The sequence below is a fragment of the Thermobia domestica genome, chromosome 8, assembly GCF_964235325.1.
Source record: "Thermobia domestica chromosome 8, izTheDome1.hap1.1, whole genome shotgun sequence".
Lineage (NCBI taxonomy): Eukaryota > Metazoa > Arthropoda > Insecta > Zygentoma > Lepismatidae > Thermobia > Thermobia domestica.
Window position 1 is genome coordinate 107,286,220 of NC_137461.1, and position 27,918 is coordinate 107,314,137.

The window sequence follows — 27,918 nt, forward strand, 5'->3', positions numbered from 1 at the left end:
TATGGAAGGACATTTTGGACATAAAGGGAATCAAAACTATCACCAATCAACTTAGAGTCCCCAAAAACTATGAATTCAACATTAATATAGATCATTTTGAATTATTTTTACGTGTCATCTCTCCCTTAGGAGTACTAAAAGGGGCTGAATTTAGGTTTAAATGGCATCAGAAGTGTCATTGTTTGTCTCAGCGACCCCGAAAACTATGGATTCGACGACACTAATATCGGTTATTTTCGATTATATATATATATATATATATATATATATATATATATATATATATATATATATATATATCCCCTCCCCTAAGTTGCACCGTCAAAGAGAAATAACCAAAACCATTCCAGGCCCGAAACCTCATCTATGTTGAAAATTTGATCGAGATCGTTCAGGTGGTTCAAGAGTTATTAAGTCACAAACATAGTGACTTTAATGTATATATATAAAAGAAAACATAGATGATAAGTAGGTGAAATCAGAAGCAGTACTTTTAATCCCTGAGTGAAATAATAGTCTACAGTTATAATTTAATTTAATTTAATTTCAACCTTTACAGTAATAAATAGAAAATACTATAATTACAGTAGTTCCTCCATATCATGATGTAGCTATTAGACGCATGAGAGCAGAGATAAGTTTGACAATTAGGGAATAGCAATTGTGATCAAATCAGTTCAAGAATCTTGAATCGTGTAAAATCATTGTTAATAAAGTTAAAAATATTTTATACATATCATTGCTTGTATTTGCAGAATTAAGTAATAGAAATTACATTGAGGAAACACATAATCGAGTCTAAAACAGTCTATGTTCTCTTGTTGTTATTTCGTTACTACTCAGCCTCTGTAACGAACTGCTTGGAGATATATGTTACCACAGGCAGCAACATTACCAGCAGCGTCTGTTATTACAAGGGCTCCTCCAATAACATTAGAAGCGTTGGAAGGGTCCAAAGATATTGACGAAGAGTAGAAGGACACATTAGCTTCTCCATTAGCTCTTGTAATTAAATTTCCCAGAACAATCTACAAAATAAATACATTTATACATTAATAAGAAAAAAAGAAACAATTAAAATATTCGACAAGAAAACAGTAAAAGTTCTCCTCGCTGGTATAGTGCCAAACATGCGCTTCTTTTGTACTCGAGGTCCCTGGTTCAATTCCCGGTGAGAGAACATTGAATGCGTTACGGTGAGTTGGATTGCATCTTAAACTGTAAGTCCACGTCTCACATAGCTTCGGGACTGTAAAAAACCCTAAACTTATTGCAAAAGCAATTATAGGATTAAGTTTTACAGAAGGGGTTCAGAAATAAGAAAAATTAGCACAATTTACATGAAAACAGGCTAACTTTACTGTTTTTCTTTATTTTGTACGTATGATCAAATACAATACATTATACTCGCAAATTATTGAGTATTTTTACGCATAGTTTTCATAGGACTATTTGTAATTCGCGCATGCTTCATGAGTATGAAGTGCGTTAGAAACAAAGATGGTGGCTTTTTTGTAATGGTTGCAAAATTTAATTTTTAAGTTTTGCACAAACTTTTGTTGGTAAAAAAGAAGAAACGTGAATATTTTTAGATCAACATGCTTTGCAAAGGGACAGTATGGAACATGTAGAAGGAAGTTAAGATAAAGAAAATGAAAGAAAGTTATAAATTCGAATGTGAACGTTGCGTTAATGGAGTGAAGTGTCGTTGGAAAGTATCGACTGTGAAGGGTAGGCCTATTTTTGTATAAAAGAAATTGAAGCTGACAATGGAGCAAGTGTTGTTGTATGTTGTCTATTGGTGTCGTAAAAGATCTGATTGCGCACGAACTAAAATGCTCAACCTAACCTAGCGTTACCTAGCCTAATATGCCTCTACTCTCTTTGAATTCCTTATTAAAGAGTGAAAATTTGACGTTTTACGTAAATAACGTTTGGACCCTTCTGTGCAATAAAGAACTAATAATATAAAGTAATTAGAGAGTAGAACTGAGTAAAGATCTTGCAACCATTAAGAGGAAATATCTTATGATTCTTTCTTTTTTTATGTAATGTAAAAAATAATTGAATCGTTGAGTTCGTAAACCGGTCATCTCCATCGAAGCTAATTTCAGAGGAGTGACAAACAAAACTAAATTACTCAATATGCATTCGGACCGTAGAACTGACATTTGTCTACTTTCTGAAAATGAAAATGTCCCTATATGTCAGATACATATTGAGTAATTTAGTTTTGTTTGCTACTCCTCTCAAATTAGCTTCGATGGAGATGACCGGTTTTCGAACTCAACGGTTCAATTAAAAATCAAATTAAATTTTGAGTTTTATAGCAGTAAACAAACTGGTTAGAATCTTTAATTTCACCATCCAACAGTTACTGCATACGTCATAGAACAAGTGGCCGAGTTACGAAGTTATGAACAATGTCTCAAATAGTACACCGAATCATTTGTTAATGCTGACCTCTGGTTTTTAAACATTGAAAAGTTGTGTTACACTATTTAAACATTATTTATTACCTCGCCTTTTTTTCCCCTTGTAATTCGCACTTTCTGTCTTTCACTATTTTGGAAAATTAGAAAATACCACAGAGTTTACCCAACAATATAGAAGTGTTTTAGTGTTAATTTGTTTTGCTTTGAATGGGTTATAGCTTTTGTAATACAACTTGAAAACAGTAAATACTATCTACTCTGGTTAGAGATTGTTTTACAGTACCTCTACTGGATTTTTGCAAATAAATGTTTGATTGATTAAATGGAGTTTAATTTGTTTCCAGATTGAGGTAAATGGGACAAAACCATCGGCTTAAAGTGTCTTCAAGTGTTAAGTTAACCAGAAAGTGCGTTTGGTTTTCCTACTTCGTTCGAAACTTTAGTTGAGTCGTATTTTAACAGTTGTCGCACCACCACACATTTCCGGTCTCGTCCAGCCTTGAATTGTTTATCTAACCACATACTATTAAATAAATAACATGTTCAACATATCTTTTGTTATTTTTTAAAAAAAGTTAAAGATGTAACTTGAACACGATAAAATGCACTGCATGGAAAAGCAGTTGTGACTAGTCGAATCGGTCGAAAAATAGTTTGGAAACTTCATGTTGGATATTGTTTTTGCTAGTCAAGTAGACCAGTTAAAATTAATAGCTACCAAATAAAGATGTTGAAAACAATTCACGTTATGGCATGCGAAGAATAGTTAACATGCTTAAAAATATCTAATCAAGCGTTTAAAACCTTTGCTCCAAGTTGGTTATATCAATCGCTTTGATGTTTGGATTTCACATAAGTTAAGTGAAAATGAAACTTGGCCGCAAATCCACATGCAGTTCTCTATTAAAATGTAACGTAAACAATACATTTAAGAAATAACTATAGTACTGGACGATAAGAAGTGCACACTTTGCAATAACATTCAACGTACAAGATCGTGGAGCAAATGAAATAAATCACCACCAACCGCACCTAAAGCCAATCTCCATCCATGGTGGAATTACGTAAGAAAGGGCCTTCTCTGGTATGAGACTCTTCTGATAAACTAATCGATTATTTCCAAGTATTACTATCATTTAGACCTAATGAAAGCGGTATTCATCGATAAGCGTTTGAAGTTAGTCAACAGAAAATACAATCTTCCATCAAGATAACACAAAACTGTGTTTCTTCGATGACCAGGCAAATATTTCCACAGATTGGCTGAGAATTCCTGCTTTATCCACTGTATTTACCGATATTGCATGATCTGATTTCCTTTATTTCGAACTAAAGAAAATGCTCTTAATGGCAACAAGTTTAATTCCTAGAGATTTTGAAACAGGACGTGAAGCACTTATTTAAAAAAAAAATCAAAAATTTTAGGGAGATTGAGTTACAGAGTTGTGTCGTGTAGAGGTAGCAGCAGGAGGTAGTGGTATAAACGGGTTGATAGATTATGCAATAAAGTTATTGATGAAAATTAAAACTGTGTATTGTATTCTTGTACATAAAAAATGAACGAATCTTTTTGACCAACCGAACAAGATTTGTACCAATACTCGTGTTTTTATCCAAATTTAGTAACGCTAAGTAATTTGGTGCACGAACCACACGCGTAGACAACCCACAAGTTTCCGAAAAACAGAGATATCTGATTGTAGGATAAGTAGCAGAGTTGACTAGATCTAATTTCACAGTCCTCACACATGTTTACTTACCGATCCTCTTTGACAAGCTCCACTGTGATTCACAGTAAGTACATTGTTTCCTGGAGGCAAATTTGATACACCACCCTGAACATTGACAGGTTCTGCCTCTCGTACTTGGACAAGTTTTATTCCGCCTGTGATGATGGGAGCAGATGCTGGTCGTATGTGAGCTAAGGCAGCACGGAAAGTTGTTCCTCTCCAGCGATTGCCATAGTATCTAGCTTCTCGCTTTTCTCTTCCCTGCAGCTAGAAATAATAATAAGAAAGAATGAAACAACTTGTGCATTGCTATCTTTATATATAAAGATATATATATATAGTACCAGAAATACATACCTCTCTGGAAACAATTAAAAATGTTTAATTTAAAGTTTAAGATAATTTTAAGTTATTATATTTCATTAATCATCGTGTGTACTGTTCTCTTGATATGCAAAATTAGACAGTGTGTTATCATCATCATAATCATGATTATTCTGTTTCCATCCTAGCATGTTATTGAGCTTGTTATTGTTGATCCCAAACTACTTATCTTTCGTCATCATCCTCATAGCTATTCTGCCATTATTGGCAGATCACATGTTGCAACTGAGAAGCTTCCATGCTCCACGGTTTAACGCCAGAAAAGTTCGTTTTATCAATTTTCTCGAAAACCATATATGAGGATTGGCCTTCATGTATGTCGTTTTATTCAACTCATTGATTGATATATGTCCTGCCATTGAACATTTTCAATAACACGCTAATACTATTAGTAGAATTAAATTAAATGAAGTTTTTTGTTTTAATAAGATATATATATAGAATTTAATATTAGTACCATAGTTTAGTATTGAAGCTTCTCTTTTAACGGGTTTATGTGTAGCCTAATAGCCTCCATTTTGGTACGTAGAAAATTAATGTTTCCGTGCTGCCTACTTTCCATTTGTGAAGTTTCACTATGAGGTGTTATAATTGAGATTTCCAGTTAAATTATAGATTTTATTTAATGTAGTCTTACTGTTGAAGAGAAACGTTAATCCGACTCAATACGCCGATCAACATCTTCACGTTAATTGAAGTTTAAATGTAATACTTATTTTTAATTACATTTATTACAAACATTTAGTAATGTAATTTAGTTATTTATTATGAATATAGAGCGCTTGTAACTTGTAGTATTGTATCATTATTATTGAGTAGTGTGTAATTTATCTATGGCAATACTAACCAACATACAATTGCAAACATAGCTCCATAGTAACTTTTCTCATACACTTTATTTTATGAATAATCATGATCAATATGTGATTTTAAAAATATTTAAAGTATACTTGAACATTTTCAGACATGCATCTTTGGTACATATTGATGCTATGAACTATAAATTTATAAGGTAATAAATGTTAGGTCAGTTTTGAGATTGATAAATGAAAATATAACTTTGCCTATAAAAGAAATGTAATGTCTTTTTTTTTATCACATCGTCTATCAGAGAATTGCAAAGTATTCTTACTTACCATGTTGTATATCAAGTATTGCAATATTTGCTTATTTATCATATTGTCTATCAGAGAAACGAAATATATAGTTATTTATCACTTTATGTATCTAAGAAATACAATATCTACCTATTTATCAGATTGCCTATGAAATAAATACAATATCTGCTTACGCTTATTTATCATATTGCCTATGAAATAAATGCAATATATGCTTATTTATCACAATGACTATCAGAGAAATTAAATATACGATTACTTATCACTTTCTCTATCAAACAAATACAATGTCTGTTTACTTTTTACATTGCCTATGACAGAAATGTAATATGTGCATAATTATCACGTTGCATATCAAGAAACACAATGTGTGCTTATTTAATACATCACGTTGTTACAACTGTGCTCATTTATTACGCTGTCATCATAATCATGTCCATACGATTTAACTACGGATGTTATAAGTTGTCAATCTCAAATCTGACATAACATTTTTGATACATGTTTCTGGCACTGGTCTTTTCAAATAAAGCTATGAAATTTAACTTGTATCTTATTTGTCATAAGCTGTTAACGAATAAGTAATGTTTACATCTCGTGCTACCTTACGTGAATGTATGTATAGCTCAATTACACAACACAAAAACACTCCAAACAATTTCTAATTGAATATTTACCTTCTCTCTCTTTCTCTCTCTCTCCCTCTCTGTCCATATATATTTAGTGGCGGATCTAGGATATGATCAAGGGAGGGGTTAAACCATAGTTTGTCGGTTTTATCCAGTGTAAAGCAGGATTGAATCCCATTTTATCCAGAGTATACCTGAGCGTCAAGGGGGGCCAATAGCCCCCTTGGATCCGCCACTGTATATATATATATATATATATATATATATATATATATATATATATATATATTCTATATCAAGTTTCTAACATCAATAATCCCTTCTCAATATTTTTTTTATTTCTGTTGTTACATAAAGTATTGATTCTATGTAATATTATTTCATATTGTTTCTAAACAACATAAATAAATATTAACTTACCGAACTCGAACCTCTTCCTGAGAAACTTGGGAAGGAAAACGATTTCAAAGTGCCTCCTAATAAATTGGAAAGTAAAGAAAATGGACTTCTGCCAGAATTTCTTCCTTTATTGTTAACAGATCCATCTTCTAAAGATGCACCACTCAACAATCTATTTAAAATTCCTATGAGGTCGATTCCAGTCGCTCGACTATTAGCAGTTTTAGTTGCAAATAGGCCTGCTAATTTCTCTCTTACTAAGCCAGAATCGGAGGATCTTTTGCTCAAAGTTCGTTGTTCAGATGACTTTGCTGATCCATCGCCGTTCGTACGTGAGGAAATTAAATCTTCTAAGTTTAGGCTTTTTGACTTAGTAGCTCCATCCAAATCTAGTACTGAAGACAATGAGGCATCGCGTGATGAGGGCTCGGATTCTGTTTTGCCTAACAAATTTGCAGCATTTCCTAGTAAATCTTGTATATTTGGTTTCTGTAATTTGGTAGAACCTAACAGTGAAGACAATATTTCAGCACGTGATGGAGATTCCGATTCTTGTTCTTCGACTGAATTTTCAGCATTTCCGTCGCTGTTTTTTTGCGCTGCAAGTAGATCTTTTACATTCAGTTTTCCTGATTTAGTAGAGCCTAATAGAGATGACAGAAGATCATAGCGTGATGGTGTAGCCGATCCATCACTTTTTGATCGCGAGGAGATAAACTGTTCGATGTCCGGAATTTGTACTTCCGAAGGTTCTTCTCCTTCTCCAAATGGACTTTCAGCATTACCACCACTACTTATTAATGATGAAAGTAGATCTTGTACATTTGGTTTTCCAGATTTGGTAGATCCTAATAAGGAGGACAATATATCATCACGTGAAGGTGATTTCGATAGTCTTTCTTCGCCAGAGCCTTCAGCGTTTCTGTCGTCACTTAATTGTGCTGTAAATAAATCTTTTAGATTTGATTTTCCTGGTTTATTAGAACCTAATAAAGATGACACTAGATCGTCTCGTGACGGTGATGGACTATTCTTTGATCGTGAGGTGATAAGCTCTTCTATATCTGGAATTTCTTCTTGTGCAGGCTCTTCAATGAATCCTACCACTGACGAGAACACATCATCACGTGAAGCAGGTGATAATTGCCTTTCACCTAAAATATAACCTCTTTCTAACGGGGGAACTACTTCATTGTCTGCATTCTTGTCTGGAGCAGCTCTTAAAAACAGATCATTCAAATTGAACTTGCTTCTGGATCTTACTGGAAATCTACTTGAAGAGAATGAAGATGCTTTATTATTCTCTACATTAAAATTTCCTTTTGTATTTGGAATTTCTGGAAGACCACGTCTGGCATTAAGTTCTCCTCCAGTTGGAAAATTTCCTCTAAGGATATATCGCAAAACATCGTTATATCTTCTTACTTCTGATTTCCTAGATCGACTTCTGTCACTTTCACTAGAAGCGCTGTTGTCTACGCTGACACTACTGCTGTCAGATTCATTACTTTCACTGTTGCTCCTTCTCCTACATTCCACAAGCGAAACAGTCACAACAAAGGACAACAGAAGAATAAAGACTGGCCTGAAAGGATAATAAAATTAAAATATATGTTAGTAAAACAAATGGTAACTGCTTGCGTGACATATAAAATTATGAAGATCTTTATACTAGATGCACCATTATGTTTTATCAAGAAAATATGTGGATTCCTCTATGGTTTTACGTAAAACTGTTTTAAAACCTTTTAAAAATTTATAATAATTATGAAATATCTAAACTAAATATTACTTTAGTTCAAAGTTGACGTTTTGATTAACCAAATTCAATGTAGCCTAACATTTTGATCAACGAGAAATGTATCCTGAGGGGATACAGGAGGCAACTCACATCACATTATGTTAAATACCGAGTGAATCTAGTAATACAACTATTTCTTCTGTACAAGTGTACGTAGTACTTGAAAGGTGTTTGCCACATAAACATTTTGATGCAAATACGAAGCCTCTATTAACATCTATCCAAAATGGACACGCAAATTACAGAAATATACCTATAAAGAAGTCTGAACCTATAATAAAAGTGTCTTGATAGAATTAACATAGGAGAAAGATCTACAAACAGTATTTCATTAATTTGTGATGATAAAATTTTTAAATAAAAATATTGGATTAGGACTGTCACCAGAGTATAAGTGAGGTAGCACCAAGTAGGTTTAGGAATATATCACTTTAAAGAAATTTAGTAAAATGTTGCTTGAAAGATCTTTGCATACAAATGATTTGTTACAGCTACTACATATTTGTACAGCCTGGGATCAGTAAATCAATTTTGAAAATTTGACAATTTACCATTTTGAATAGCACGTATAAAAAGAAATGTAACAATTCTTTGAGGAACAAAGTGTTTGTCATTTTAAACATGCATTTTAAAGTATATTCTTAAACTTTATCTATTTATTTATTTACCAAACTTCCAGGTATAACTTACAAGAACGATTCATAGTAGAATAATTAGGATCAACAAACAACAACAAATACGGCAGAAATGGAAGGAATCGACTAGGATCTATAGGAAAACCACTCAGTTGGAATGGTCCACCATAATATTCGAAACCAAAATATTTAGACTGCAAAGGAAGACCTATTTACGCCAGTGCGATAAATTAAACGATTTTTTTTTTTGTAAAACTCTAACGAGATTTAAGTTTATTTGAATAGTATTAGACTATAAGATATTCATGTGATTGTGTAAAATTACGTATATACGAGTATCACATTTGGTAAGGCCAACTGCAAACACTTTACGTAATTTACAGTATCTCAACTATCAGAATTTTTCTACGAGTACATATTTCGATATTTTAAACATATAACTATTTCGATAAGAAGATACGCAGGATGATTAGACGCGTTATGAGATTGGTGGAATCATGCTATTAGCTATGGAGGAAATGGCTTAAAGAAAAGTACCTCGAGAAAGGCCACAACTGAAATATAAGAATCCAAACAATACAAGATAAAGGGGCAAAAAGAGTACAGGAAAACGAAAACTCTGACTCAGGGTAATGAAGAATGGAAAACTGTGTTAAACCAAACGAAAGATTGCTGACCTGACAAAAATATTCAACATGAATATAAAACATTAGGCTAAGATTAATCGTAAATGTTTTGTGGACACTAGTTCTTTTAACCCTCTATAATTTACATCTCTACTATAGATAGTAAAAGAGGGAACATTTTAAATTCTGCCTAAATTTCAAGACAATCTATCTACCATTATTGTAACAACAACAATATCTTCCACGTTTTATTTTTAATTGCTTAATACTCTACGTCCCATAGCGTACTTAATCACATTCAACTAATGTAATTTTACCATCAGATTCAAGTGATAAAATTAATAAACGTCCTGAATTGAACTTGTAGAGCATCATACAACATGCATTTCACTGTCGTTCTTATTCGTACAAACATACTGAGTTCTTCCCATTAGATAGTTTTAAAGCTATTATACAGAAATTTCTTAAGTATCCTTCTTTCACTTTCTACAATAACATTACATGGTTTACCAATTATAGTCAGAAAGCTTGGATGAAAAGTCTGATTTATAGAATCTTTTAATTAGCTTTTAATGTTTCTGACCGAGTTCAATGATCCAGACGCAAATCTAGTGAAAAAATTTAAATTCAAATGTTGTTTCACACACATATACACACACACACACATAACGATAAGTCGCATGAAATGTTTACAAACTTTTGGGCGTGAATTGAAGACTCCAGCGCAACCTACAGATTTTTTCTTAATGGGCGAGCTGGAAAGTTCATAATATACGTGTATATAACATCAATTATAATTTGCTGTAAGTTACACTACTTGTACGTTTTTCGCATTAAGACTTAAAACATGTTTTGTTGATTTTAAATATAACGATCAGCTTTTAACTTGAGAGAAATGTATCAACGACTCAAAACTTCCTATATTGAAACAAACATTTCCAATAATTCAGTTTAAAGATTCTAATGTGATTAATTTATTAAACATATTATTATACAGATTTGCGTCTAAAAAAAAAAGTAGGATTCTCAGAGTAGCAGAGTATAAGAACTAATATCATGTACAGTTAAAAAAGAAGAACTCGAAGCAAACAATAAGACTAGATATTAAACGCCAGCGGAAAGGTTACATTTTCATTGAAACCTTTCCTAAAACTTTGGAGAATTCTGATTCTGACTTGTCCTCTTGAAAGTAATATGACACATTAAAAAAACATCCAAACTCAATTTTATTAGAAATCTTTCAATGGTTTGCCATAAATGAATCTGCTACAAAACTTTTATTTTCTTTTTATCAATTTTCAATTCATTACATTACAGTATTAATAGAAAATGCCGTACTCAGGTAAAAGAATGTGGATGATTAGAACTTTCTCCTTAAATTTCTAAATTTACATGGAATAAAATGGCATTTTAGAAAATGCCCACATCACAATCTTCATAAACATACCAGAGTAGATGGAAAAACACATAATCAAACTGATCACGTTTTAGTAGATAGAAAAAAGGCAATTTGGCATAATTGATGTTCGGTCGTTTACAGGAGCTGACTGCACTGAGAAAAATCCGTTCTCCGGACAGCGGTATATTGTACAAATATACGGAATCCTCTTGCTTACTCAGAAATCAGTACGGAGCATATTTAAATACATTATCCATATGCTACATAGGCACTGCCCTTAGGTGTTACATCATGCCGTTGCAGGATGTCTCATATCTAATAGTCTTCCTTATATTACATACATATATGTGTGTTACCTTCGTCAGCTATATACTATATACGTCCATTTGTATGAGATCCTGATCGCCTATATTGTTTCATACGGAAATTACGTACAGATGGAAGACTTATACAGAATGTATTATAAAACATGCGTTGAGTTTTCAGTTTGCTGTACGTTAAGCCCCAAAACTATAGGAATTACAAATATAACATACGATTTTACGTACGCCACATACATATTTTCTCAGTGTGTGACACTGATCACTACCTGGTAGTAGCGATAATAAGAGATATTATCGTTGAATAAAGGGAAGAGTCAACATCTGAAAAAGGATAGGTTTAACTTAAAGAAATTAGAGGAGAGCCAGGCTAGAGAGGGATACCAGATTGAAGTATGGGAACAGACTTTGGTTTTAGAAGTTTCGGAATGCACCAATGTTGAGAATACTTGGCTTGAAATTAGGGATAGCATTAAAATTTCACCAAAAGAAAAACTGGGACATGCGGAAATACTGTACATAGAAACAAACAATGGTTCGACCAGGAATGCACTAAACCAGCAAAGAAGAGAAACTAGGAAAAGTTACTTTCACTACAAAATCCGAACGATATAATTACACAAAATTTCGTTGATATCAGGCGGGAAACTCCCAAAACTTTTAGAACAAAAAAAAAACGTGACTTTTTGAAAGCTAAAATTAATGAACTTGAAGATAATAGTAAACACAAAAACATTCTGGACAAGGACATCAACGAATCAAAGAAAGGGTATCAACTTCGTGTTTATATATTAAAGAAAGCTGGTGAAACAATTCTCGTTGATACAGATAGCATTTTGAATACATGGAAGATTTCTCCGACAATTTGCTTAACACGCAGTCAAAAACTAATGTTCTGGGAGAAAATTAAATGCACACAGCAGTACCCTATAATCCAGAGCCTACCTAACAGAAATAGAAATTGCCATAAAGAAATTAAAGAAACAGAAATCTCCCGGTGTGACGAAATTCCGGCTGAGTTAATTTTAGCTGGAAGGGGAAAATTGTGGAACAAGATACACAAATTCATTCTTCTTGTCTGAAATTAGGAAGAATTGTCATAAGAGTGGAATGCGTCAGTCATTGTTCCAATTCATAAGAAAGGCGAGAAACTGATTGTAATAATTATGGAGGTATCTTTAAAATCCTCTCAGACATTCTGTTAGCAAGATTGACCCCATATGCAGAAGAAATTATTGGAGATTATTAGTGTGGATTTATTCGAAATCACAATTGACCAGATATTTACCATTCGACAAATACTAAAAAAGAAATGGGAATACAATACCCCGGTACATCAATTATTTATTCATTTTAAAAAGGCCTATAACTTGGTTAGGAGGGAAATGTTGCACAATATTCTTACAGAATTTGGAATACCGAAGAAGCTAGTTGGATTAATTAAGATGTGTTTAAATGAATTCCAAAGTAAAGTCTGAGTAGAAAATTACTTGTCCACGAGCTTTCAAATCCAGAATGGCCTGAAACAGGGAGATGCGTTGTAGCTAATATTATTCAACTTTCTTCTGGAATACGCTATAAAGAAAATCAAAGATATCAACTATGGTCTAAAGCTGAATGGTATTCACCTTGTTATGGATTATATTGATGATGTAAATCTGAAAGGAGATAATATTAAAAAAAATAGAAAGAATGCAGAGGTCTTATTAAACGCTTCCAGAGAAATGGGTTTTTGTCACCGGTATCGTAATACTACGAAGTATGGATATGTCAAATTATCAAATAATACTTCCGACAAAGTAGATTCTTTGAAATACCTAGGATCAATATTAACAGACTAAAAACATGTATACGATGAAATTAAATGACTGAAAGCAGGGAGTTTATGTTATTATTTAGTTCAAAGTCTTTTGTCTTCGCGAGTTCTGACATGAAATTTTAAGCTATAAAATATGTATAAAATGAATATCATGCCTGTTGTGCTGTATGGTTGCAAAACATGGTTGCTTACTCTGAGGGAAAATCGTATACTGAATAAAACACTGAGTCGAATATTCGGACCCAAGAAGAACGGGAGTGGGGAATGGCGAAAACTTCACAATGAGGAACTGCATAATTTATACCGTTTACCAGACATTGTTAGAGTCTTCAAGTTTATAAGACTCAGGTGGGCAAGTCATGTAACCAGAATGAAAGAAAGTAAGAACGGTTTGAAAATTTTAACTGGAAATCCAATCGAAAAACTACCATTAGGAAGACCTTGGCGCAGAAGGAAGGATGATATTAAAATAAATCTCGCTGAAATATTAATACAAAGTGAAAACTGGATTCAGTTGGCTAAGGACGGAAGTCAATGGAGAGATCTTGTGAATGCGACATTGAACCTCCGGTTTCCATAAGTCACAGAGTTAGTTAAACATTGTTTCTTCTTAAACATTATTTCAGTTGGTAAGCTTGTTTTGTCTTCTTAAATAAACGTGTGCTTTAGCATATTTTCTCCAAGGATTATTGTCCAAATCAGAACAAGTAAACGTTGAAGACAATCTGTTAACAATTTTGCAGTACATAATATTTTGATCGCATTATCTTGGAAGCTAAACTGAACAGATAAAATGCGAGTTATAATATAACTCAATCGGAATTACACATTAAGTTTCTAAATATTTAACAACCAATGGCATTTTACTATAGCTCGTTCGTAAAATTCGAAGTAGTCTTTAACCTTAATTTGATATTTAATTGGTTACCAAAACAAATTCTAAATATGACTCTTCGTTACGTTGATACAACCTGCTCTCACACTGAGGAAAATCCGTTCTCCGGACTTCGGTATATTGTACAAATATACGGAATCCTCTTGCTTACTACAGAAATCAGTACGGAACATACGTTATCCATATGCCACATAGACACTGCCCTTAGATGTTACATCATGTCGTTGCAGGATGTCGGATATCTAACAGTCTTCCTTATATTACATACATATATGTATGCTACCTTCGTTAGCTATATGTTATACAGGGTGTTTCAAAACAACACCGACAACGTTTGGGAGGTGATTCCTGACACCAAGATAAGACAAAGGGTATAGACCAACCTGGGTGCACAAATGCTTCCTTTCGGACTTAGAGGCTGCCGAAAACATTAAAAAATGAACTTTAAAGGTCCATAGCTACAAAACTATGGGGTCTACCGTAGTCGGGTCAAGACTTTACTAAGGAACTAATATGTGCTCTATCCAAAAATACATGCTTCAGAATCCTGCAGTACTTCCGCAACAATTTTTATAGAGGTAGTTAGTGAGTACTTCAGATTATATGCCCGTAACCAAACTGCCTGTACAAAAATTGTTGCGTGAGTACCTTAGGATTCTGAGACATGCATTTTTTTTTTGGATAGAGCACATATTAGCTCCTAAGTAAAGTCTTGACCCGACTACGGTAGGTCCCATAGTTTTGGAGCTATGGCTCTTTAATGTTCATTTTTTCACGTTTTCGGCAGCCTCTAACTCCGAAAGGAAGCATTTGTACACCCAGGTTGGTCTATACTTTTCGTTTTATTTTGGTGTCAGGAATCACCTTCCAAACGTTGTCGGTGTTGTTTCGAAACACCCTGTATACGTCCATTTGTATGCGAGATCCTGACAGTGTCTCGTACGGAAAGTACGTACAGATGTACCCTTATACAGAAAGTATTATGAAACATGCATTTTCAGTTATACGTTTACTGTACGTTAAGTCCAAAAACTACAGGATTTACAAATGTAGACGATTTTACGTATGCCACATACATTTATTTCTCAGTGCACACTTGAAAATAGAACGCGTTTACCAACTTAAACGCACAATTAATTAAATTTGTAACACACTAATTTTAAAAAGCAGTAATTAGATTATACTAATTATTGGGATGTTGCTAATTTTCTGCATGATATATTGCAATAGAGAGGTACTTACCTAAATATCATTTTGTGTATTTCTTTTATAACAACCTTGCACTGTTATGTTCTTATTCTGTTAAAATCACAAACTGAAATGAATGGCTTACTATTCTCATTTGCTTTTATAAGAAATTTATAGTTGACTTGTTTCTTATCCTAAATTTTATGATTCATTCATTACACATATTTTCAAAACTTCTTCACTTCTCTTTTGTTTCCCAACTTACTTACGTAAGAGACCCAATATAGTACAAGAACTATAACATGCATACTTATATGTACTTAAGGATTTCACAAAATTTGCTTAGATGACGTCCAAATACTAAGGTAACAAAATAATTCCTCTCCTTTTACCTGATAGTGATAGTTTCGTTGAACTCTGACACGGTAGTTGATTATTATTTTGCGTAGAAATGAACCGGATGTTTATATTCCGGGATGAAATAAGCTAGATTTGAAGTATGTAATATGTTTGCTTACGTGTAACAGGAACTGCCAGGTTACGTAGTTATCTGTATGTAATCTTTTGTATGTTTCATGCACATTTCTATGAACTAGGATGTTCAACCAACGATCCATGCGTAAAATGTCAATCCATAAATATTCTAGTTTGGTCCTTAATTTGATAGACCTGGCCAAGATTATTTGGATTATTTGGTAACAAATAAATAATGGCACCTCAAAATTACATTATACGGTACATTAATACACCAAAATTCTCTTACCATCTGGTAAAAAAAAAAAAAAAAAAAAAGAGTTGGTGCTAACATCTTGATACAGTTTTAATAAGCTTTTATCAAAACTCATTTGTAACTCTTTGTTTCGTATTACATCACTTTTTGAACTCTGGTGAAGAATGTAAAGAGAATAAAAAATTTGAGAATGTTAGAAAGATCTATATATTAAAATGCTAGGATTATATGTCTCCAATCCTCGAATTGAGATCTCGAAAACCATGAGTGCTAGAAACGTGTCATTTTCGCTGGTCGATTCAAAATTTTGTGTAGATTGTCCAGTTCTAATATTTAAAAAATATCGTTATTTCTTTATTACATTTTTAGAGGTACATTGGAAGTATTGAAATTTTAAAAAGTAAAAAAAATATCATATCCAAAGCAGTTATACGTTCTAACTTCACATAATTGTATACGGGAGTAGTATACCTCTCAGATGTTTTTTTCATGCCCAAATGATAATGAAAAATGAAGGATAACCATTTCTCCAGCCTAGCAAGATACATTCGTGAAATGTCCCCTCGGAATTCGTCGAAAATTCATTTAAGTGCAAAGTTCTCTGCGGTCCAATGTGCAGTTTTCTAATTTTAGTGGCCCATAGGGGTAATTTGCAATTTATGGGCCTTCATATATCCGGAATTCAATCATACACTACTATAACGCTCGGACACAAATTGCTTTTAGTTTCCTCTAGATGTAACTGGACACGAATGTGGGCATATGCAAAACAAATTGGATCAAGTACTGCTTCTCTGACACATGTTACTCACCCCGGCCACCACCCTGAATCCGCCATATTGGAGTCAATTTTCGATTTTTCAAATGGGAATAGGTGCAAGTTATACATCAAATTTATGTACAATTTCCTCGGAAATTCACTGGTGTAGTCAATTTTACCGTAGTTTGTACTGTACCGTTTGGAAGGCATTGCATGTTAAATCCCTTCAGTCACTTCGCAAATAGACATTGCAGAGTAGTACCAGTTACGCTTATGTTTTTGATGTTAACAAATCAAAACAATTTCTAACTGAAAAAAATACTGTAGGTTTAAACAAACTCTCTACAACATTGGTGTCATGATTTTATTATATTTATGTGAGTGATTGTTATTACTTCCATGTTATACTATAACAAGAAAGTATTGTATTATGGTCAAAATGCCTAATGTAAATCTGATACGACCAAATTTGAGTGAAAACCTACCAATTCCGTATTTACGTCTGTGTGTCTCTGTGTATCTACGTTCAGAGAATATTTCGTCAACGATAAATCATGTAAAAGATTACATATACACAGGGGTTACTGCACAATTTTCTATTTAGTTCAATATTCGTGGAATGCCTCACATTTAATATGAAATATCTTGCAAACGGTCAAACTATGGTAAAACTCACTACAGCAATGAATTTCCGAGAAAATAATTTATGAATTTGATGTATCATATGCACCTATCCCCAAAACCGAAAGTTGAATTCAATATGGCGGATTCAAGATGGTGGCCGGTGTGGGTATCAGAGAAGCAGAGTTTGATCCAATTTGTTTTGCATATGCTCACATTCATGTTCAGTTATATCTAAAGAAACTAAAAGCAAGTTCGTGACCGGGCGTTATAGTAGTGTATGATTGAATTCCGGATATATGAAGGCCTATAAATATGCAAATTACCTGTATGGGCCTCTAAAATTTGCACATCGGGCCGCGGAGAACTTTGCATTTGAATCAATTTTAGACGAATCCCGAGGGGACACTTCGCGAATGTACCTTGTAAGATGAATCTTTATTGTTTGGAGTGTTTTGCTCAATGAACACCATACATCACTGACATTATAATTAATTGTGTGTATAATGTATTTGTTTATTACATACTGCATACACGAAGAATGGAAACATTGATCATACATGAATTAGACACTCCAACCGGAAATAGGCTCAAATCTTACAAACGATGCGAGATATTGAAAAAATAATCGAAAAAAAATCTCCTCTTTACGGTACCGCTTGCTGATTTTTATCAAGACATCTTTCACTTGTGTCTGTAAAGGAACATGTATAGATATCGTGAGATATAACAAGGAGATTCATGCTCATATACGCTGTGTAGACAGCGTAGGTTAAGCTAGTTACTATTAAATGTATTAATAATATAACCACATCCATGTCTTTTTTTATAGACCTGAAACCTGGAGGTGTAATGTATTATGTTATTAATAATGGATATTCAATTTGTTCCCAGTATATCTGTATTCCTGAAACTGTTGTGCTCAAGTTCTGTCATTGGCGTCCTCTTAGTTTGAACATTAGTAATAAAAATAAATGAAGACAGAAAAAATAACATTCATATGAATTGCGCACCACACACTAGAGTGGAGAACCTCAGGGCCAAAGACTATACGAGGGCAAGTCAAGAAAGACTTGGACTGATTTTTTTCCCGGCAGTTCTGTTAACGCTGGAGCTTCATAGTTTGGCATACAAGTAGGGTGGGTCTTGCTGTGCATATATATAAAATGTTGTTAAGGAATCATTGCATGTTTGGTAACCACGACTTTTTATTGCAGGTGATGTTCTGCGCCGCCTCTAGAAGTCGCCTGTAAAAGAAATTGAGTCATTACGAGATGAACAATTTGCAGCTATACGGTTCTGCTATCGCCTGGGGAAAAATGCAACAGAAACTCTAGGAATGTTGAGAGCAGCCTACAAAGATGACGCTCTGCCACGAAGTACCGTGTTCTGGTAGTTCAAAGAGTTTAAAGAGGGTCGAATGACAATCACGAAAGCTGGTGGACCAGGTGTATCAGCGTCAGCTGTTACTGAGGTGAACATTAACACGGCAGCAGTCATTGTTAGAGAAGATCGCCGCATCAGTATCGACGATCTGGCAGCCGCACTACGCATATCTCATGGCAGTGCCTTCAAAATTTTGCATGACCACCTCCACATGAGCCGAGTGTGTGCGCGATGGATTCCGCGACTCCTGACACCAGAGCAGAAGGCCTTTCGAGTGGAGACTTGCAGGGAGCTGGTGCAAAGGTTTGAGGATGGTGGAGACGCCTACCGCACCGTGCGACTTTTTTCTATTCCCTGCCCTAAAATCCAGACTGCGTGGACGCCGCTTCTCCGATAATTCCGAGGTTCTGAAGGCATCGGAGGCGGTTTTGAAGGACCTCTCAAAGAATGGCCTGCGACACGTGTTTGAGGACTGGAAGACTCGAATGAAAAAGTGCATTCAAATGGGCGGGGACTACTTTGAAAAGGATCATGTGCCTGTTGCTGAGTAATAATAAATTGCCTAGAAAAAAAATCAGTCCAAGTCTTTCTTGACTAGCCCTCGTACAATTTAATAAGGGAAAGCTTATAAATTCTAATAGCTTATATACAGGCATTATTATAAAATATTCAAGATAGTCTATAATTAGAATTTAAAATACTAATATGTAACCGATAATTTAACTAATGTGTATCTTTTTCTATTTATATCATATGTAAAATTAAGGAAATTTAATTCATTGAAGTGAATGAGTGTAGCGACGCTTTTGCCACTTGATTCGATCGGTATTTGTGTGTCAGTCTGTCCGTCTGTTCTTGGACGGATAACTCTCGTAAAACATTTGATTTTAATGAAACTTGGTATTTGCCTTCATTTAGGTTGGAATCTATTGTTTAATTTTGAAATCTATCAAGAATAAGGAGTAAAATGGACAAAAACTTGCCTCATGCTAAATATATATATATATATATATATATATATATATATATATATATAATATGAATATTTTCATGCTAGGCACTTTTCCAATGTAAATCATGTATAGATTATTTGATTATGACAAAAGATAATATATAGTTTCTTTAGAGCATTTTGGTCTTTCACATAACTTGGTGTTTAAATCTGTCATGAATGAAAATATTACTTAATTCTCTGTAATTTAAAAAAAAAATGTTTCAAGATAATTTTCGTTTTGAAAAAAAAAAATGTTCGATTTTGGTGTAATATTGTATGTTGTATATTTTCCTTGAAGATTCTCGATTATTCCCCTAGCGTGGAGTTAAAATATTTAAAGAATAAAGTAATTCATTTACCTCCCCCAGCCCTGTTTTATTTTTTAAAAATATTTATTTATTTATTATTTTATAGATCCATGACAACTTTTATAAAACGCATTCAGTTTAGATGAAATACCATGCATGTTTTCTTTGACTCTTTCCCGTATTCTCTAGTACTTGGAAATAAAATGTCAAAATTAAGCGGTGAATTTAATTCTAGGGATGAGCACGAGACAAGATTTGTGGCTGTCTCGTCTCGAAAATGGGCTGTAAAAGTGTTGTCTCGACTCAAAAGTTTATATTTTTCTATTGGAAGAGCCGTGTCTCGACTCGAATTTTTCCAGGAAAATCCTATCTCGACTCGTCTCGTGCGCATCCCTATTTAATTCCCTCTCTACCCACTATTAAAAATATGATCCATGGCATTTTTGGGGAGAGGGTTAAATTATTGAATTTTCATATAATGTCGCATATTTTTTGAGGGTTCACTTACTACAATTAGTTTTAAAATCGATTGAGAAGTAAAGAATAACCTTGTCTTCTGTTCCGTTAGGTTTAAAAATATGTTCTACGATAACTTCCGTAGAAAATAAAATCGGTTTTGAAATAATACGGTGTATGTGTTTATCGAGGTTTCCATATAACCTCTAATGTTTGGGGTTGAAGTCAGTCATATATGAAGAGTCACTTACCCCTCTCCCTTTCATGATTTTGAAGTTATATGATGATTTAAAAAAAAAAAAAAAAAACAATTTTGATTGAATATGGTGTAATATTTTCTGAAGTTCTCCAATTGTCTCAACTATTTGGAGCTGGAATGGGGCAATATTGAGGGAATACGCTTTATCGGATTTTTTAATTACACATTTTTTTTAACAAAAGGGACACTGACCAAAGCTTAAAACTTTACTTTATTTTAAATTATAATTTGTAACTGTTTCGGATATCTAACATATCCTTCTTCAGACACGATCGAAATTAATGAAAATACAGACATATATATAAATGTTGTTATAACAGAGTTTAAATTCTTTAACCGTCATATATATATTCATTGTTATAAAAAATTTTAAATTCTTTTAACAGTCATATATATAGTCATTGTTGTACTTTTTTATTTTTATTTATTTATTTATTTTTCTTATTTACCGAGGCCTTCAGCCCATCCTATAAGTCTTCGTGTTCACTTTCCAATTAATCACTTCCTTTACTTTTGGTTCTTATAAGGGCCTTTTATTTTTATTTATTTTTTAAATTTTTTTATTTTTATTTTTTTTAATTTTTATTTATTTATTTATTTTTCTCTATGTTATTCAAACTTCCTTGCCATGATTCATTAATTGGTAAGCCCCCTGTCCAGTTCATCAGTTTATCTCTTCCTACCTTCTTTATCCAATCCGCTTCTTTCCACTTTCTTATTATCATTCTTTTCTCCATCTCCAATACTTCCGTCTTATCCCAATTAATTGCGTGATTCTTCTCCTTAACATGTTTGTATATGGCATTGGTATCTTTTTTCTTTCTAACATCATCTTCATGTTGTTTTATCCTTTCTTTCTTCTCTATGTTATTCAAACTTCCTTGTCATGATTCATTAATTGGTAAGCCCCCTGTCCAGTTCATCAGTTTATCTCTTCCTACCTTCTTTATCCAATCCGCTTCTTTCCACTTCCTTATTATCATTCTTTTCTCCATCTCCAATACTTCCGTCTTATCCCAATTAATTGCGTGATTCGTCTCCTTAACATTTTGGTATATGGCAATTAATTGGGATAAGACGGAAGTATTGGAGATGGAGAAAAGAATGATAATAAGGAAGTGGAAAGAAGCGGATTGGATAAAGAAGGTAGGAAGAGATAAACTGATGAACTGGACAGGGGGCTTACCAATTAATGAATCATGGCAAGGAAGTTTGAATAACATAGAGAAAAATAAATAAATAAAAATTAAAAAAAATAAAAATAAAAAATAAAAAATAAATAAAAATAAAAGGCCCTTATAAGAACCAAAAATAAAGGAAGTGATTAATTGGAAAGTGAACACGAAGACTTATAGGATGGGCTGAAGGCCTCGGTAAATAAGAAAAATAAATAAATAAATAAAAATAAAAAAGTACAACAATGACTATATATATGACTGTTAAAAGAATTTAAATTTTTGAACAGTTGATATATTATTTTTATTATTCTATTGTTCGCTTGTTTCTGTTGCACTAGAGAAGAAACACCTCCTCCAGTTCCTTTCCAGGTGGCAACGTACCAAGAACTGACGAAACGTTGCCACGTTGGACCGCAATGGATATACGTTGGAATAAGAAGGATGCTGAACGAACATCTCCAGAAACGATAGATATGCGTCTGCCTACCTCTCTGATAAAATCAAGGTTTAAATTTTTTATAACAATGAATATATATATATGACGGTTAAAGAATTTAAACTCTGTTATAACAACATTTATATATATGTCTGTATTTTCATTAATTTCGATGGTGTCTGAAGAAGGATATGTTAGATATCCGGAACAGTTACAAATTATAATTTAAAATAAAGTAAACTTTTAAGCTTTGGTCAGTGTCTCTTTTGTTAAAACAATTAATCCAAAGCCATGAATAGTCTTACTAACACATTTTTTGTGAAAATTTACTTTTAAAAAATCAAGATTTTTTATAAAACATAGTATGTATTCTGTTGGGGATTAGAGACATACGCCTAGGGCTTAGGGATGAAATTAGTGAGAAGAAAGATGAAGAAAAAACTTACTTCTTCAACAAAGTACAGTATCACTATCACTACGACCATTTTAGAAATATAAGTAGTGTTGCCGATGAAATGAAAAGTACATCTTCAATTTCGAAATGAGACGAGTCTCGTCTCTTTTTTTTTCTAGACGACAATCAAAACAAGACGAGAAACTTCATGAATCTCGTTGGCAACACCAGATCATCCAAGTCATAAATCTAAAACTCTATTTTAATGTTATATAGTTCATAGTATGAAACTATAAATTGAAAAAGTGATTGTACTAACACAACGAAGATCGTTTATCGACATTTAAAGATACAAAAATCATTATACAATAAATATTTCTAAAATAAATATCATGGAAGTGTTGTTATATCACACCCATCGCAGATCTCTTGTGACGCGGAAGGGTAATTTCTAGATAAAATTAAGAAAAAAAGTTACGCATATGTTTTTTTTTAAAAAAAAATTACAAAACGAAACGAGAAGGGACAAAATTTTTCGTGAATCGAGATGACATGAGAAATAACTCTTTGAGAATCAAAATGAGACCAGAAGAGAAACCTTATTTCTTGTCTTGTCTAGTCTTATGCGTAACATAAAACATAATCATACTGGTAAACTGATATTGCTCACAACATTAGGAAATACAAGGGAGACTAATAAGGTTTGTAGTGTTTCCACTACCTTAACGTAGAGGTCTACACGGGTCGGAATTTTTTAGCCCGTCCCCAGCCCGGCCCGTGAATTTATAATATGAGACCCGACCCGAGTCCGAAATATGTTTTAGCCTTTAGCTCTGAAACCGTGTGAACCAGAAATAGGCCCGAATTACAGAAATTTGTACTTTTATTTACAGTAATTAGAAGTTGAATTTTGCAGTTGTGCTTTAAAAATTCTCCAGAGTGAACGGTTCGTTAAATATCATTGTACAGTATATTAACAAAGTTAGGCCCGAAAAGGCCCGAGAAATATGGTTGTAGTCTATGCTGAAAAATTTATGGCCCAAGCCAGACCCGAGCCCGACGTGATATGTGTTTCGTAGACACAAGTTTGGCAAGAAGGCAGGGCCGGGCCTAAGCACGCGGGCTCGGCCCAAGCCCGTGCAGAGGTCAACCTTAACAGCAGGCGTGTGTATACGCCGTGAACAGTCAAGTGTAACGTCAAACTGGCCCTAGAAGGACTGTGATAAACGGACTATTTAACACGGACGCCGCTACGTCGTCAGTATATTCAGTCAGTTTTGAGTGGTAGTGACGATGAGTGCTCAACAACATGTGATACGTAAACTGTTAATTTATGAGTTCGAACTTGGGCATAACGCTGCTACAGAAATCCAAAACATTGGTCATGCGAAAGTTAGAAAACAAATTTAAGAGCAAATCTATAATAATAATAATAATAATAATAATAATAATAATAATAATAATAATAATAATAATAATAATAATAATAATAATAATAATAATAATAATAATAATAATAATAATAATAATATGTCTGTTTCGCATAGAAGGAAGTCACCCAGAGCCACCAAAATCGATAAACAGATAAATCTTCACCCGGTATAATCGCGTACGAAGCCGTTTTCTTTTCGATTTTCTACTAGTGGAATGATTAGGGAGTCAATTTAAAATAGATAAATGTATAGTGAATCATATTACATGTGAGGTAAGCAACCGAACCATTTTTTGTGTTGTCCACGTTGCCTACCATTCAGGTTTTTGAATTCTTTTCCATTAACCTTAATTCTTTGCGTGCGAAGAAAGGGTTTGTCAATTAGTAAATAATAAAAATAAATTTGGTTTCTATTTTTATCCATTTTCGTTTTTTGAGAACTATTTTTAATAATATAATTAAAATACACTGCACTATGATTATTACTTTAATTTGAGGCATTATCTTCGACACAAGTTTAATTGTACGATCAATGTTATATTTGAATGCTATTAATTTCTCAATATTGAATTCACTAAACACATCATTCCAATTTGTTAGTCTATAATGTAGTATCCATGCTTAAGAAATCAAATGGGAGAAGTACAGTAAGTAAAAATGAGGAAGTTCATTCTAGTTTATTTAGATCCAACTTTCAATAATTTACAAAATATTTTGTGAAATAAACGCACACCTTCATCTATTAAAATGTATGACTTCCAATTTCTATAATTTAACTAAAAAGTATCTTAAACATATACCTAGGTACATATTTTATATGAATAAAATAAGCCATGCGGCTAACTTGCTTCTGATGTATTGACTGCTGCTCTTTTTTCCCATGATCCTCTAGGATTTGTTATGAGGGCATTATTTCCTGTCAGCAGATTGGATACTTCTATTTCAATTTTTACAGGATTATTCTTCCGTACGTGTTCCAAACTCACTGCACTGAATATGACAACGTTAACGTTGACTTCGTAGGTTCAAATAGGTGTACCAGTATGTGTGTATGCTTGTGTTGCTTCTAATGTTCTCGCTTCTCTCTTTAGAGAAACACACAGAGAGAAAAAATTACGTAGTATTTAATAAAATTACTACGTAACCTTAAAATCAATCTGCAGTTATTTATTTAGGAGATTGTTTATTTATCTTCTCACAAATCTCCTGAATTCCTGAGGCGGCAAACCACCGATTTATAATGACCACTAAATGTGTATTACTATGAAAAACACCAGTTTGTAATTAGCGTAATGCCTGTTTTGCATATTTTATATGTCGTTATAGCCCTCAGTCCGTATATTTATATAATCTATGTTACTGTTTTATCGAAATCCATCGAAACACTTCATTTAGGTATTACCCTTTTTTTTTTATTGTAGTACGTAATAAATTAAACATTTACACACTTTTAAATACTGTACATGTACATATCACAAGATGGGTTCTCTATATATTATGTTTTCCGTTGCTATGACGACTTACAAAACATGTCATATCACTATATCACAACAGAACATCAATCATAATAACAGAAAATAAATTACATCTATTTCTCTTTATATTTTCTTCTGCTTCCTTTTGTGCATATTTTAAAAGCACATTTTGCTCGTAAATACAATTTATTATATACAAATTACACAATACCGTTACATATGCTACAACTTCCAATTCTGATTTCCATCTTATAGAGCAAGAACGGTAATAGATAGCGACTTTTTTTATTCATTCATATAAACTGAACATCTCAAGAATAGGTTCTATCTCCGATTTTTGTCCCTCAAACATGACAGCAAGTGATAGTTCTACTGCCACTTACAATGTTGAACCCCCATATATTGTAACTCTAACCTTGAAATGTAATGTGGAACGAAATTCATGTGAAGATCACATGCGCCACGAATATTTGAACTTGAATCAAAGGTAAGCACGAGTCATTGATGCAACCAGGAATAGAAAAAGTTAAAGGTGACAAAGATTGAATCTCCTTGAGATTGAATACGTGTTAAAATGAGAGAGAGAGAGAGAAATAAAAGGAATGCATGTGTATATGTGTATCAACGTGCACCTAGATATTTTTGTTGGGAGGATTCCAAGCTTTGGCGAGAGTAATACTACGAGCCACTACGTCTGTGTAGTATTGAATGGATATTATTTTGCACACGAAGAGACGGTAAGTAATTATAAAATACGTCCACCTTCATTTTCAGAAAAAAAAAAAGATAGATGTAGATTACTTTTATAAAAGAAACAAATGAAATGAAATGAAATGTTTGAGTTTTACGTCCCATGATTATGCCGGCTAGGCTAAAGGAGATGGTGATGATGAGAAATGAGCGAAATGGTGGAATGAAGAAAGTAGGAGGAAACTGAAGAACCCCCCGAGGAAACCCACGCACACGGCGTTTGTATTAAGAGAAAGAGTACAGATGAAGTGGAAGTTCAAATTTTTATGCTACACCAATCCTTCCCCTGTTAAACAAGTATAGTTTTATTGAGAAAGCACACAAATGGATGTTGCGTTCGGAAGTTTCTTTTGGGGGGCAGACCCTGTAAACCCCTCTGTAGTTGCGGCCCTATTGTATATACGAGCGTCGTATATATTTCTACAATCGGGTGCCGAGATTCGATAGGAAAAAGATAGAAATAACTTGCTCTCGGCACTATCGACAAGGTTCTACCCTTGTTAATAAGAATTGTCCCCCTTCAGCATCATTTCTGATTTTACTAAGTTGTGGAGAGGGGAGGTAAAGGAAGATTCTTCATAGTATAAGGAGACCTTTACACGGTATTTCAAACTCAAGGGAGTAATTACCTCCTACACTCTACCAGTGGTTGCCTCTAGACATATCTTAGGAAGAAAGGGGCAATAGGAAAGCTTTTAGAAGAGACCAGTAAAGCTACTAAAATAGATCGTTCACATAAAGAAAACATCTTATGATGAGTTTCAGTGAGAAGCAGTTTTAAAATTCGTCAACAGATGGCAGAACAACATTAATTTCTTTCATGCCACCTGTCGTCATGTCTACAAGTTAATTGGATTTATTCATTTTAAATTTCGAATTTTACGTCCGACGTTTATGCCCTTAGACTAAAGATGCTGTAAAATAGGCTTGTAATTCATCCACTAAAAATTAACGTTTAAGTTGTTAATCAGTTAAAAATTTTGTTAGTTTTTAATGTAATCAATTAAGTTTTGTAGAAGTACATTTTTAGTTGAGAGCCTTTAAAAAATGATAACGATTAAAAAACTAATTGTGATTTTTCTCGAAAATCATGTAAAATGGCTATTCTGAAAGAACTTTTCTGTGCGTATATTTTAAAACCTGTGTTCCTCCTTGAACTAACAGAAGCACAAAAATATATTAAAATGCATCTTGTAGTTATTCTTTCTTAATCTACGACTTTTTTTTACTTTATTTTTATTATGTTTTATTTGAAAACAGTAATTTTTCATAATTATCTTTTAATTTCTTATGCTCTAATTTTAATTTTGTCCATTAAATTTTACTTCAATTTTTACAACTCAAGACAATTCTCATAGTGA

At 33.3% G+C, this 27,918-nt stretch overlaps 2 protein-coding genes across 4 annotated transcripts in view; one reads left to right on the forward strand and one right to left on the reverse strand.

Moving 5' to 3' along the window:
- Positions 1 to 27,918, forward strand: part of galene (potassium two pore domain channel subfamily K member galene) — a 222,863-nt gene that overhangs the window by 141,415 nt on the left and 53,530 nt on the right. The gene's annotated exons all lie outside the window — the stretch shown is intronic.
- LOC145693126 (uncharacterized) lies at positions 524 to 15,566 on the reverse strand. 2 transcript variants are annotated; one of them, XM_081768852.1, is made up of 4 exons: positions 15,433 to 15,566; positions 6,717 to 8,280; positions 4,196 to 4,426; positions 524 to 1,028 (listed from the first exon to the last, which is right to left on the reverse strand). In XM_081768852.1, the coding sequence occupies exons 1-4, from the start codon at positions 15,441 to 15,443 to the stop codon at positions 840 to 842; spliced, it is 1,995 nt and encodes a 664-aa protein (XP_081624978.1). In that variant the 5' UTR covers positions 15,444 to 15,566; the 3' UTR covers positions 524 to 839. The 2 variants fall into 2 exon arrangements, with proteins under 2 accessions (XP_081624978.1, XP_081624977.1); XM_081768851.1 differs by having other exon boundaries at positions 4,196 to 4,432.

What these genes read in the sequence shown, in the direction of transcription:
- LOC145693126 (XM_081768851.1), bottom strand. An exon ending in CAGGAAGAGGTTCGAGTTCG is followed by an intron (nt 4,433 to 6,716) that starts GTAAGTTAATAT and finishes TATTATTTCTAG; the next exon opens with CTGCAGGGAAGAGAAAAGCG. An exon ending in GAGCTTGTCAAAGAGGATCG is followed by an intron (nt 1,029 to 4,195) that starts GTAAGTAAACAT and finishes TTTATTTTGTAG; the next exon opens with ATTGTTCTGGGAAATTTAAT.